This window comes from Podarcis pityusensis, assembly GCF_964106645.2.
Source record: "Podarcis pityusensis genome assembly, chromosome: 16".
Classification (NCBI taxonomy): Eukaryota; Metazoa; Chordata; class Lepidosauria; order Squamata; family Lacertidae; genus Podarcis; species Podarcis pityusensis.
Window position 1 is genome coordinate 8,549,197 of NC_138041.1, and position 13,399 is coordinate 8,562,595.

General features: G+C 50.3%; 1 protein-coding gene across 16 annotated transcripts in view; it reads right to left on the bottom strand.

Annotated features, from left to right (window-relative positions):
- The window catches only part of TPM3 (tropomyosin 3), a gene marked incomplete at its 3' end in the record, with an annotated part of 69,827 nt that continues 56,428 nt past the window's right edge, over positions 1–13,399 (bottom strand). For 4 of the 16 annotated variants that reach the window (XM_080984802.1, XM_080984801.1, XM_080984808.1 and 1 more), the window contains 2 exons: positions 10,956–11,034; positions 3,812–4,728 (listed from right to left, as the gene is read on the bottom strand). In XM_080984802.1, coding sequence (XP_080840928.1) covers positions 4,707–4,728; positions 10,956–11,034 — 101 coding nt within the window. Of the gene's footprint in view, positions 1,541–3,811; positions 4,729–8,513; positions 9,073–10,951; positions 11,035–13,399 lie in introns of those variants that run through there. The other 12 variants (XM_080984804.1, XM_080984803.1, XM_080984812.1 and 9 more) reach the window with 5 other exon arrangements.

Here is a 13,399-nt window from a genome sequence, read left to right on the forward strand (position 1 = left end):
TGGAGGGAATGCTTCTGTTTATTATTTCCCAAAAAAATCAGACAATAAAAGACAAGGTTTTTTAGTATCAAAATACTTGATATGGTTCCTCATTTTTTTCACACTGGCCGCTAAAAAAAAAAAAGAAGAAAAAAAAAGACCGCCACACCATGAACACTTGTTCCTCTCTGCTTCAAGGCAACCCCCTCCTTTTTTTTACACAAAGGCAAAAATAAACCCCACACACCTTGATAAATCAAATCTCCAAACAGCAAAGGGCCTTGTGGCGGCTGGTATCCAGTTTTTTTTGTTTTAAGACAGTACAGTAAGATCCTGCGGCTCAAGAAGGGGAGGGAACCAACCCCTTGCGTCCGGAAGAGCACTAGGATAAAAAGAGAGCTCCTCTCCTCATGCTCACACACCCATACACAGAAGCTACAAAAGCTTTTACTCAAAAAAGCACAGAGCAAGCTAAGCCTAGCTGGGGAAGAGAGATTTCTTGGTTACAGGAGACTGGGGAGCAGCCTGCTCTTAGTAAACAGGTGTAAGAAGCTTGAAGGAGGGGAGAAGGCCAAGGTGCTCGAGGAAAAGAGTTAGGTGCGTGCTTAGAGAGCGAAATGGATCGTGAAACCTGATATATTTTGATATATATGTGTTCCCCAAACTAGAAATAGCTATAAAGCACAAGAGAGTGTGTTAAGACTGCACCATTTTGGCAAAACACACACACACACACATACACGGACACCTCTGCCAGAAGCAAAGAAGTTCTAGGTACTCCCCCACCCCCATAAAAAAATTTTTTAAGAGGGATTTCTTTGTACAGAGGCCACGTTTCCGTCCCCCTCAATAAATTTCATGAGGCTTTTTCCATTTATCTGGCTCAGGCGGGACATTTGCAACCTTTCCACAGGCTGCAGACCTGTCCCATTCCAACCAAACCCTGCCCCCCCCAAAAACCCAGCAAGAAAAAAAAAAAGCAGGTCAAGGAGGTGAAACCGCAAACCTCTAAAAGCCCACAAGCTTGTGAGCCCTAGGAATTACAAACGCTGTTCCTCGCAAGGGGCGTTTTTACTTCCCTGCTCCAAAATAATTACCCTCTCCCCCCACGACTGCAAAGGAATGTACATTTCAGACACACAGACACCCGAATATTGCGTTGCGTGCCGGGTTTTCGTTTCGTGATGCTGCTGGCAACTGCCCAGTCTGATGGCCCCATAATCGTTTAGGGGGGTGCAGAGGGACTGGAGGGAAGATAGAGGGGAGGTGGATTGGCAGAGGCTTTTGGTTAAGTTGGCAACGAGAGCAGGAAGGTTAACCTTTGACCCTTCAAGGGTTAGAGGTCAACTTTTCGTTCTTTTTTTAAGACAAGAGCCGGCCCCAGCAGGAAGCTGCCCGCTGGATTGGCTACAAAAAGGCAGTGGGGTAGGTGGGTGGGGGAGCCAGGGTGAGGCCGGTGGGCGGGCGGGCAGGGTCTTTTACATGTCGTTCAGGTCAAGCAGAGTCTGGTCCAACATCCGTTGCGTGCAAAGGTGCTCTTCTTTGGTACATTTCAGCTTATCTGGAAAGGAAGAGCAGAGACCGTGAGCGGCCGGGTCAGGAGGGAGCGCCTAGAGGGAGCTCGCGCCCTCCCAGAAAGGTGCATTTCCCCCCCCCAGCAACGCAGTGCCCTTCACAGCAAACGCAGCCACGCGAAAGCTTTTGATTCTGTTTGCCCCCCAACCAAGCCGGAACGCTAGGTCTCCCCACCCCATCCACACTCATGCTTCCATTTTATGCTTTCGCCATCCACATGCAGAAGTGCTTGGTTGTCATCTAGCCGGGCCTGCGGATTTTCAGAGCTGTTGTGTGCCCCGTGCCGGGAAAAATGCAGCCAGTTTGACACACCCACCCCACCCAAACTTTGGCTTAAAGGTAAAGGGACCCTTGACCATTAGGTCCAATTGTGACCGACTCTGAGGTTGCGGCGCTCATCTCGCTTTATTGGCCGAGGGAGCCGGCGTACATGTGGCCAGCATAAATAAGCCGCTTCTGGCGAACCAGAGCAGCACACGGAAACACCATTTACCTTCCCGCCGGAGCGGTACCTATTTATCTACTTGCACTTTGACGTGCTTTCGAACTGCTAGGTTGGCAGGAGCAGGGACCGAGCAGCGGGAGCTCACCCTGTCGCAGGGATTCAAACTGCCGACCTTCTGATCGGCAAGTCCTACGCTCTGTGGTTTAACCCTTAGCGCCACCCGCGGCTTAGCTGCTCGTTTTTGTGACCCCTTTTGATCCAGACTGAGTTAACAGCAGGGAAGGGAGAACAGGGTATGCCAAAGCCTTGCTGCTTAAATGCTAGGAACGCAAGGAGTCCAACATCTTGTTCTCACAGCAGCCAATCAGATTCCTCCAGGAAGCCCGCAGAGGCTGGGCATGAAGGCAAGGGACCCCCCTACCTCCCCACGACTGCTACTTGTAAGAACAGCTCCGCTGGATCAGGCCAAAGGCATTTCTAGCCCATCACCCTCTTCTCACAGTGGCCAACCAGATGCATCTTCCGGGAGGACCACAAGCAGGACTCTAGTTCAACCACATTTCCACCACCTGCAGTTCCAAGTAAACAGCATTCGGGGGCTTCCTGCCTCTGGCTGTGGGGGGACAGCACAGGGACTGGAGGTGTAAACTGAACCTCGCTCACCCAGGGTGTAAGCAGGGTGGTGGGGCTATCTCCCAAATGAACATGCAGAGTGTCGTCCTGCGTGCCAGCCCCTCCTGAGATTTACAGCACCAAACTTTCAAATGCATCTTGGTAGTGCTGAGCTAAGGATGAGCAGCTTGGGGATTTATTTATTTATGTTATTATTAAAGCCAAGACGCTCCCAAAATCGCACGGTGAACCCAGTGCTCCACCCTGTGGCTTTTTCCGTACCTGTGCAACTTTAGAATCCTGATCATAACGTGGGCTTTTTTTTACTTGACGGGAAAATGAGTATTCACTCACACACAGAGACATACATATGAAATTCCAACCAAGCTCAAGCAATTGCCTCGTTTGCCATGCCTTGGGCTGCAAAGCTAAAAAAGACCTTTTGGGAAAAACCAACAGACGCAGCCATGGACGACATGCGGAGGTGACACTGTGGAGCCTCGTGACTTTTTGAAAGCTCCCCCGGGCCCATTTCGAGGAGGAACGTGAATGCTTCCCTAGATACCGCCCCGTCCGCAAGGAAGCCACGACCCCTTTTGCGTAGGGGCAGCGGGATCGAGACGCCGGCAAGCAGAGTGGCAATGGCGGGCGCGGCATCTCGAAAAACCGAACAACGGGCAGAAGGCAGACCTATCGCCACAGTGCAACCTGTACATGAAAGTGTGCAATTCTGAGATGAGTCAAGTTTAGTTCTGCTCTTCTGGCAGTTTTGGAAGGAGAGTGGGCAGCTGCCATGCATTCCCAAGCTTCAGAACGGTGGGTTGGGAAGAGCCAAAAGAATAAATGAAGTAGGCGATTGCCTTTTGAGGCTGGCTGCTTGAGTCCCGAGATGGCAGAGGCAGGTGTCCCGTTTGACCAAGCATCAAAGGGTTCCCCCTGAACGGTGGAACAGGGTCCCAATCGCTTCCGGCGCGGTTACACCATTCTGGTCACTGTTCCCGTAGCGACAGGGTGCCCCCTTCTGTCCAGGCGTCGCTCCAGAGGTTGATACCTACCCAATCTCCTCCGTGGAACAAAACGTACGTACACACACACACAAACACACACACACACCTCTTTTAAAAAAATACCTGCCAGACAGCAACATTTATCCAACAAAAGAAACAGCACAGGCAGGGAAAGTACACGCCAGGCACGAAACCAAGTGGGCCAGTGGTTTTATTGGTACAAGAAAATGATAACTTTTTGGAAATAACCAAGTCAGCCAATCCATGCAAGAGGGGTCTAAAAGGGAGCAGGGAGAGAAGGAGGAAAGAACGTCGAGCTACAGAAGACCCGCGTCATAGAAAGGGGCGTCAACCGAAGTAGCTACAGGGGCATTGCCTGGTGGGGAGGGAAATCTAGAGCCGCCCCACGCCAAGAAAACGCCCCACTGCTATGCTAGTCTTCTACAGCAGGGCTGGGGAAGCTGTGGGCCTCCAGGTGATGTGGAGCAACCCCAATTCACACCAGCTTCAATCAACGATCTGGGATGTCTTGGGAGCGAGAAGCTTGGAGTCCAAGAGGGCTGCAGATTCCCCAGCCTGCATCTACAGGAAGAAGCTACTACTCTCAACCTTGGGTTCCCGCATGTGGCTGGACTACAAGGCCCATCAACCTCCGCCATGGGCTAAGCTGGCTGTGGATGATGGGTTTTGTAGTCCAAAACAAGCTTTGGGGACACCCAAGGCTGATGAACACTCCACCAGGCCTGTGCTAGCAAGCTACTGCGCCAAGAAAGCAGGCGGTGAGTAATACCCAGCTTTTGTAGAAAAACAAAAGCTTAGAAAAATAAGTACATTAGGAAGGCTAAGCATCAAGTGCTCCAATTAAACTGCAATAAGTGTCCTAAGTCAGCCAGTCTTTAAAAAGAAAAAAAAGGAGGGGGGGGAGAGTGTGCGCTCCGGTTTCAAGTCTGCGTCCGGCAGGCTCCCCCCCCCCCCAGCGCCTCGCCAAATAAAGCTGGCTTTAAACAGGATCAGAGGAGAGACCCCCTTCTCAGTCACACAGATCATGCAGGGTTAACTTCAGCTCATTAGCCAGCAGCCGGTTTTTCTCAAGCTGGCTGTATAGACGCTCTGTGCAGAGGCAAGAGGAAGGAGGAGGAGATTAGGAGAAGGAAAAACAAAATGAGAGAGGGAGAGAGAGAGGAGAAAGAGAAGAGAGAGGACAAAAAAAAGAAAAGAAAAAGGAAGGTTAGTTGAGTACCAAAAGATGGGGCACGTCCCCCGCCTCAGTTAATGCCATGCCAACCCAGCTGGTTTCAAGCAAAATTAAAAAAAGGGGGTCAGGGAGAGGTTTGCCAGAACAACGCTGGCTGAGGGTGGGGGGAGAGAATAAGAGAAATAAATCAAGAAGAGGCTTCATGTTTTAGAACAGCCTAAGAAATGAGAGTGGGATCGGCTCCCAGGATCATAATTTAGTCAGTGCATGCTGCAAAGGAGCAGGAACGGCTCCCCATCTCACACTACTTTAAGGGGAAAAAATGGAAGTTTCCTGCTTCTGTTTTAAAGAGGGATGCCTATGGTGCGTTGTCCCATCTCGGAGCAATGTTGCTGAACGTGGGGGTATCGGGCGGAGCAGAAGGGCGGTGAGAGAGGAAGGCTGCTGGCAAAGCACTCACAGGCCAAGGGGGAATGAGCGCAAGACATACGGCAGCACGGCAGATACGGCGCTGCCTTTCAGAGCCGGACCAGAACTCCACCTAGCTCAGTATTGCGTACACAGAAAGGGGGGGTGGGAATTGGTGGCCGCCTAGAAGTTGCTGGACTCCCACCAGCCCCCAGCCAGCATAGCCAATGGTCAGGGATGATGAGAGTTGTAGTTCAACCATATTCTTGCTCTCGAAGCATGGCCAATGGTGAGGGATGATGGCAAACAACATCCGATGGGTGGCCACTGGCTGCACAGGCGTCCTTGTCTGCAAGCAGTAGTGACAGGTCTCCATCAAAGGCATCTCTCAGCCCCGCTGCCTCTTTTACCTTGGGATTAAACCAGTTACCTTCTGCATGCAAGCTGCGTCACTCAGCTACGGCCCTGCTCCCAAAGGATAGGCAAAAATGGGCTCTCGGCTGCAGCCACAACCTCCTCCCTTGCACCGCCTTACGAGGACCACACAGCAACCTATCCTGTGCCAGTGGCAGGGGGAAGCCATATGGAAGGATGCTTTTTCTACCTGTAGCGGGCAGAATGCCCTCCAAACAGGTAAACAGACTAGCTGAGCACAGCTCCAACTTTATACAGATCCCGGCTGTGCATGGAAAGCGGCTTTTGTGTGGGTTGAAGCCACAACACCTGCAGCAAGAGCACAGAAACCCTAGAAGCTGGAGATCCCACAATGGTACCCGCCCCCAGTGCTCAGCAAGGCCCCCTGCCCCTCGCTACTTATTTATTTTTTAAAAAAATAAGTGTGTGTGTGGGTCTTTGTTTACCAGTTTTATTTGTTTTGGGTGTCTAGTGCTTTGCATGCTCAGAGGGGTCGGCATTCTGAGCCCTGCCCGTTTTTCATTCTGTGAAATGGGTTGTTTTGTTGTTCCTACATTTCCAAATGTGCCCTCTGGTCCAAAAAGGTCGTGGACCACCTGCCCTAGAGAGTCACTGGTAGTTTTTGGAGGCTTCTGGATTCCAGCTGTTGCAAACAGCGGGTTGGGAAGTGGGTTCTTGTGCTCAAATCTTGCTTGCAGGCACCTGGTCGGCCCCTATCAGAACAGGATACTGGACTAGAGGAGTCTCTGGCCTGATCCAGCGGGGCTCTTATGTTCCATGGAGGCTGCCTCACACTGGGCGGGTGCACCACCTGCCCATCTAGCCCAGAACTCTGGCTGGCAGCAGCTCCCCCATGTTCTCAGGCACAGAGATTGTTAACAAGGACGTGCCAGGGAATTAAACCTGCAATGCTTTCTGCGCAAGAAGTCAGAGCCGCTGAGGCTCAGCCAGAGCCCCAGCCCTTTGGGGGCCACCCACTCCCTTTCCATATGCAAGCTCCATGGCCAGGAAGACGGGGAAACAGCTGGGCGGCCTGGGATAACACGTCTGAAGATGCGATCTGGCAAGCTGAGTGGCATCATGACCAAGCAGCTTTTGGGTATGCTAAACAGCCCCACGCAAATGAAACCCTTAAAAAAAAAAAAAAGCACCCACAGGAGGAAGGAGGAAAAAAGAGCAGCACTGAAGGGCTGGATCTCCTATGTGAGCGAAGTGGCGCCTGGGAAGCTGTGGCAAAAGTAGAGTTGGTTCTGATCATAGAGCTAGAGTGTTTCAAAGCAGCCCCCGCACTTCCTGTTCCCATGCGGGTGACAGGCCTGATGTCCCCATCTCATAGCTGTCAACTTTCAGATTTGAAAATAAGGGATCAGCGGCCTAGAAAATAAGGGATCAGCAGCCTCACCTGTCCCAGGGACAGTCTACGGGATATCTAACAATCCAGGAAAGCAGCGGGAAACAGCGCTGGAATAAGGGAATTTCCCGCAAAAAAAGGGAAGGTTGACAGCTATGCCCCATCTTCCCCTTGGACCAGATCCCTTGATGCTGCCTGCCTTGTTCAAAATGCACCAGAATCTCAATTCCTTTGACTGCTCCTAGATGCAGTGGGGCAGGTGGGGTTGGGGTTCAGAAAGGACAGGATGGCGGTTGTCCAATCCTGGCATCCAATAAAACATGGGCATGTCTTAAGGTGGGCAGGGGTTGTGGAAGAGGTGGAGCGAGTGAAACTGAGCCAGAAGAGCAGCGTGCTTCTGAGGAGCAGCCAGCCCTTTCCAGAGACACCGGGGATCGAACCTGGGACCTTCAGCATGCAAAGCAGGGGCTCTGGCACTGCGCTGCATCCTTTCCCAAGAGGCACACCTGCTGCAGCACAAACATGGGTTTGTTTCAGCATTTAGCAGCTGCGGTCCTGATGAGAATGTCATGACAACATTACTTGGAGATAGTTGCGCCTTGTTGGATCGGACCAGAGGGGCATCTTATATGGCAGCCCCACTTGGGGGGAACAGCAGCTTGTCTGCCCTGGGTCTCCAGGAAGCCTGGAAGCCAGGCACTGGATGTCCCCTGGCAACTGGGAGTCAGAGGTATGCAACCTCTGAACACGCAGACCTAATACAGACAAAATGAAAGGACTTCTCTGCACAGTAGTTACAACTCTGGAATTCGCTCCCACAAGAAGGGGTGATGGCCAGCATCTGGGATGCCTTTAAAAGGGAATTAGGCAAATTCGTGGGGGATAAGGCTACTTGTGAGCTTCCCAGAGGAATACTGAGAGAACAGGATGCTGGACTAGATGGGCCCTTGACCTGATCCAGCAGAGCTGTACTTATGTTCATATATTGGTTGCATTGCCTGAAGATTTTTGTTTTTTTTAATGGTTTAAAAAGTATCTGGCCACTGCAAGAACAGGATCCTGGACTATGTGGGCCTTTAGACTGACCCAGAGAGGTTTCTCCAATGTCCATTTAAGAAAAGGTGAATTGTGTAGTAAGACGCCACCGACATCACATCCTCACAGCGGCGAATTACCAGTTTTGCTTTGCACTGTGTGAAACATTTCCTATTGCGGGGACCCACGCTGACTGCTCAGCTTATGAAGCGGGGAGAGAGAAAAGGGCTTAAACCGTTTGGCTTGCAGTTTTACGATCCTTTCATCCCCGCCCAAGATCGTTTCCTCCCCAACTCCCCAAATATAAAATGGTGTCGAGGGTGTCACTGTGTGGACAATGCCAAGCCTCATGCAGCGGTTCTCGTGTGAGTGTGTGTCACACCCTTTGCAAAATGTGTTTAGCGAACCCAGAGTAACCATTCCCAGTGCAACAGCCACAGGACTTTTTTTGTTTCGTGGAAAGGTGGTGCAGAAATCAGACCCAGCCCAGCATCTAGTGCATCATGTCTATATTACATTCCGCCGACGGTTACACAAATCTGTTTCGTAAAAGCCAGCAGTGTGACAGTCGCTACAGCAGCACGGTCTCCAGGAGCACACAAACACACACACACACACACTCCCCAGAAGTGTCACCCCGCTTGCTTGCTTGCAAGCCAGCCAGGCTCCGATTAGCTCTGCGGCCAAGAATCCCGGACCCCGCCCCCGGCTCCCCCACGCCCGGGCAGAGTCTGGCACGTCGGGCGTCACAAAGGCTGCTTTGTTTTCCAGACCAAGGGTGCAGCGGAGTGGCCCAGCCGGGGAGGGGGACAGGCAGCAGTCCGACAGCTCGTGAGGTCACGCACATCCCAGCGTAGGGAAGAGGCTTGTTCCCACGGATGCCCCAAGGTGCCAGTGTAGGATGAGGCGACGTCGCAGGGGGGGAAAGATCAGCCGACAGGAGCAAACGGAGGGAGAGGAAACGAGACCAAAAAAGAAATCCGGAAGGGAAAAAAGAGAAGAAGCTGCGGGAAGAAGCCACTAAGTGGAGCTTTGGAATCACAGATTTTATCTGTAGGCGAGAGAGAAAGGAAGGAAGGAAAGAAGGCCGTTGCAACATGGTGCATGGAAAGAGAGTAAGGGAGAGGGCACGGCACACTTGAGGAACGCATTCCGTGGTTAGGGGAAAGGAAAGGACAGGGAGTGTCCCGTCAAATCCGCAAACCAAGCCCACGCACACACAAAAGAGGCCAAAAAGCAGCCGGTTATATCAAACCAAACTTTCATTTTTTAAAAAGGGAAGAAAGATGCAAGCGGTTTGCCCTACAAACACACGCCCAGCCGTTGCCAAGCAACTTCTGGTTAATACGCGCCGCGCCTCTGACCTGATACAACCCCCTGAACACCCCCCCCACCCAGGATGCAAAGAGGTATCAGGAAGATGGAAGTGGGAAGGGCAAAGGTTCATGCTGTCAGTGAAGCAAGGTAGCCACCCACAAATGCTCCTTGCAACGCCTCCCCAACCCAATGCAAAAAATGGGGGGCGTGGGGGGGTTGGGGGGAGGTGTTAATTCATCCACCCAAGTCTCAATATTTTTTATTTATTAAAGCAAACTGTCCCTCCTTTCCTCCCAAAGGGGACCAGGGTGTGGAACCCTTCTTCTGGGGCAGCCAGCTGTAGTTACCTGGAAAGAGGAATTGAAAGGCCTTGCCCTTCGTGGGTGCAGGAAACAGGGTCCACCCTGATTCTACCAAAAGGCAGATCGAGGCAGGGGGAGGGAGAGGGGTGGAGTGGTTTACTTTGGTAGGGCTTAATGTTCTCCGGTCCAATTTACTGGAAGGCAGATACAACAAAACCCCAATGAGAAGGGATGCTGCCTTTGTGGAGTCTATCCTTGCATGTGCTTTTTCACTGTAGTTTCTATCAAGGGGCTGGAAAGACCTAATATATCCTATTACACAGTCCATCCCTGGCCACTGTTCTGAGTTTCACTTTGCTCCGGGACTCCAATGTTAGCTGCAGAGAAAGTGGCGAAGTTTGTAAATATGGGTATCTGTTTCAGATCACTTATAATCAATTGATGAAAACCTCTAGCATTAAAACCTGTGTTTTTCAGTCACACCAACATGCATTTTTAAAGGCTATTGTCCATTATTACAAAATTGCTATTAATCGTTTAAAGGGTCTGTCGACTGCAAATAAAAGTGAGGGTTCGAACGAGCAGCTCCGTAGCAGCTGGTGAACCTGTGGCCTTCCAGATTTGGTGGATTCCTAACTCCTCACTGACCCTGACGACGGGCGCTGGAGTAAAAAATTATCTGTGAGCCACCATGCTGGCTAGACACACTGTGCCAAAAACACACAGGGGAGGGATTGCTTTCACCATGGGAGTTATCCTTGCTGAAGTTAACCAAATTTGCAAATCACGCATACTGCCTTATACGAAGTCAGCTGGCTGGACTGTCTAGCTTGGGATCGCCTATTGCAACTCTAGGGCCAGGCGTGGGGAAGCTTGTGGCGCTACAGATGCCGGCTGGTCCCCCAACTCCCATCAGCCCCAAAAAGCATGGCCAGTGGCGAGGGATGATGGGAGCTGTCATTCAGCAACTCCTGGAGAGCCAAGGTCCCTGGCCTCCTGTCTTTCACACATGTCCCAGCCAATCAGGGATCACGTAATAATAAATGCACTTACAGAGGCGTGAAGCGAGGAGTGGGGAAGCTGTAGGGCCACGTCAGATGTTGGCCGGACTCGCAACACTTGCCAGCCCCGGCCAGCATGCACAGTGGGCAGCGGCGGCAGGAGTCGCGAGTCCAGCGACATCTGAACAGCCTAACCCAACCGCTGGAGCAGCATTAGTACCGCGTTTGCCACAGCACACAAGGCACGCTGAAGCGGAGGCGAACACACAAGCCCCCACCCCGCGCACCCGACAGGCCCAAGCGCCGGTATTTACATGGAAGTCATGTCATTGAGGGCGTGGTCCAGTTCCTCGCTAATGGCTTTGTACTTCAGTTTCTGGGCATACAGCTCGTCTATTTAAAGAAAAGGGGGATGAGGAGAAGTGAGGGAAGGTAGGTCGTCCAGGCCGTCAGGAGGAGGAGGAGGAGCCAGTGATGGGTTTACAGAGGGAAGGAGGAAAGAGTGAGGTCAGATATTCACATAGCAGAGAATGGATCCCCAACGGCGGCCAAGGCGAACGGACAAACTGATCACAGAGAAACCTCTGACAGCTATGGACCTGTTCCTGCACTAGGAAAACCTAGCCAGAGTAGCTTATGCACTGGTTACTTCAAGATTGGATTACTGCAATGTGCTATACAGTCGTATCTTGGGAGCCGAACGGAATCCGTTCAGGAAGTCCGTTTGACTTCAAAAACGTTCGGAAACCAAAGTGTGGCTTCTGATTGGCTGCAGGAAGTTCCTGCAGCCAATCGGAAGCCCCGCCGGACGTTCAGCTTCCAAAAGAACGTTCGAAAAACAGAACAATCACTTTAGTGTTTCAATTTGTTTGGGAGCCAAGGCGTTTGAGATCCAAGGTACGAGTGTGTTTGTTTGTGTGTGTGTGTGTGTGTGTGTGCATGGATGGTGCTTGATCCAGAAGCTGCAGTTAGTGCAGAATCTTTCAGCAAGACTGCTGATGGGATGGGAGGCCTTGACAGCCTATAATACCTGCTGTGCTCAGAGATCCGTACTGGGTGCCAATTTGCTACTGGGCCAAGTTCAAGGTGTTGCTATTTAACAGCTTGGGATCTGTAAAAACACCTTTGCCTCCCACCCAATGCATGTCCACTCGACCACTTTGATCTGCGGAATTAGCACTGTTACAGGTGCCACCTAATACCTGCATCTGTAAGAAATTGTTGTTTTTAACATAGTGGCACCTACACTTTGGAACTCCCTGCCTATCAATATCGTGCAAGTGCCTGCAATGTACTCTTTTCGGTGCTTGCTAAAAACAATGGTAAGACCTAGATGGTAAGAAGCAAGAAATATATATTTTAAATAAAACAAAAGAACACAATAGTAGGAGATGCATCTTTTGAAGATGGTGAATGCCTGTTAGAGGTTTTCTTTGGGGGGAGAAGACACCCATTAAGGGTTGTTAATATGAGCTGCTTCTTTATTTAGAAGTGTAACCGGACTGAAAGTGAGAGAAAGTGAAAATGCTAGCGGCATTAAGGTAAATGCAACGGTATAATATATAATAAAGGAAGAAAGTGATCTAAATGGATGCATAATAATATGCAGGAATGGTGGGAATATTAAAGGAACCAGGGAAGGGGGGAAAGAGAAGTCGCTGAATGTTTTTATTAAAAGAAAGATATTAACGGTGGAAATGTGTATTTGAAAGTGAATGTGATTTTGGAAATGGTAATAATGAAAATTATAAATAAATTTTTGTAAAAGCCTTTATGTCAGGAATGGGGAAGCTGTGGGCAAGGTCCTGTTTTGACAAACTTCCTCAGATGGTAACCCCGCAAAAGCGTTTCAAGGCCCTGACTGCCGTTTTCAGGGCCGTTTGCAGCCTGTTGCAGGGCTGCTTCTCTCTACAGAGAAGTTACTCTATTCCAAGAGCATAATAGGGTCCAGAGTTATGGGCAGCCTGTCATCAGCTGCTTTGACTGAGCATCCTTCAGCACAACAGGAACAATTATGTGCTGTGTGGGTTTGTTGTTGTTGTTAATAATAATAATAATAATAATAATAATTTATGCCCCACCCATCCGGGTTTCCCCAGCTACTCATATTTTGCAAGGGGAGAAGTGATGCCACAGAAGAGGGGCCACAGCAGAATGTGCCCCGGTTGCCCCATTTTGGGGTCACTGCCCTATGGCATTATGTAGGGTGTAGTGCCATGAGCTGAGATTCCCCAGAAGTAAAGCTCTGCCAGAGACGGCTTGCTAATCTTAAGTGAGCAGTCGACAAATACTGGGAAAGTATCACTTATTGAGCTTTTAAGAAAGAACCGACACTGAAACATCCAGTCAACTGCTAAGAGTTTCCTGAGTCGCTATTTGGCCTTTTCCGAAAGTTGACTCTATGACCTGTGGGTCACACCACAAACTACTGCAATTGTGTCTTGACCTGGGCTTTGAGTGCCAGCTGCATATCAGTTTCTTTACATCGGGGCCATGAGTTCACAAACAGCTCGACGAACAAAGAAGTGAAAGCATTTAAAAAAAAAAAAATAGTAAGAGGAAAAAAACACTATGATACCAGTACTGGATTTAGGGTGGAGCTGCTTCACTGAACAGGATGCCGAGTTGAGAGGGTGCAAAATAATAATTTTTTAAAAATAGAAAATTTGAAAATAATATATGGGGCAAGGTGCCAAATTCTGTCCTCACTCGGGGTACCATATTACCAAAGTCCGCCCTGGACGACAGACAAGAACGA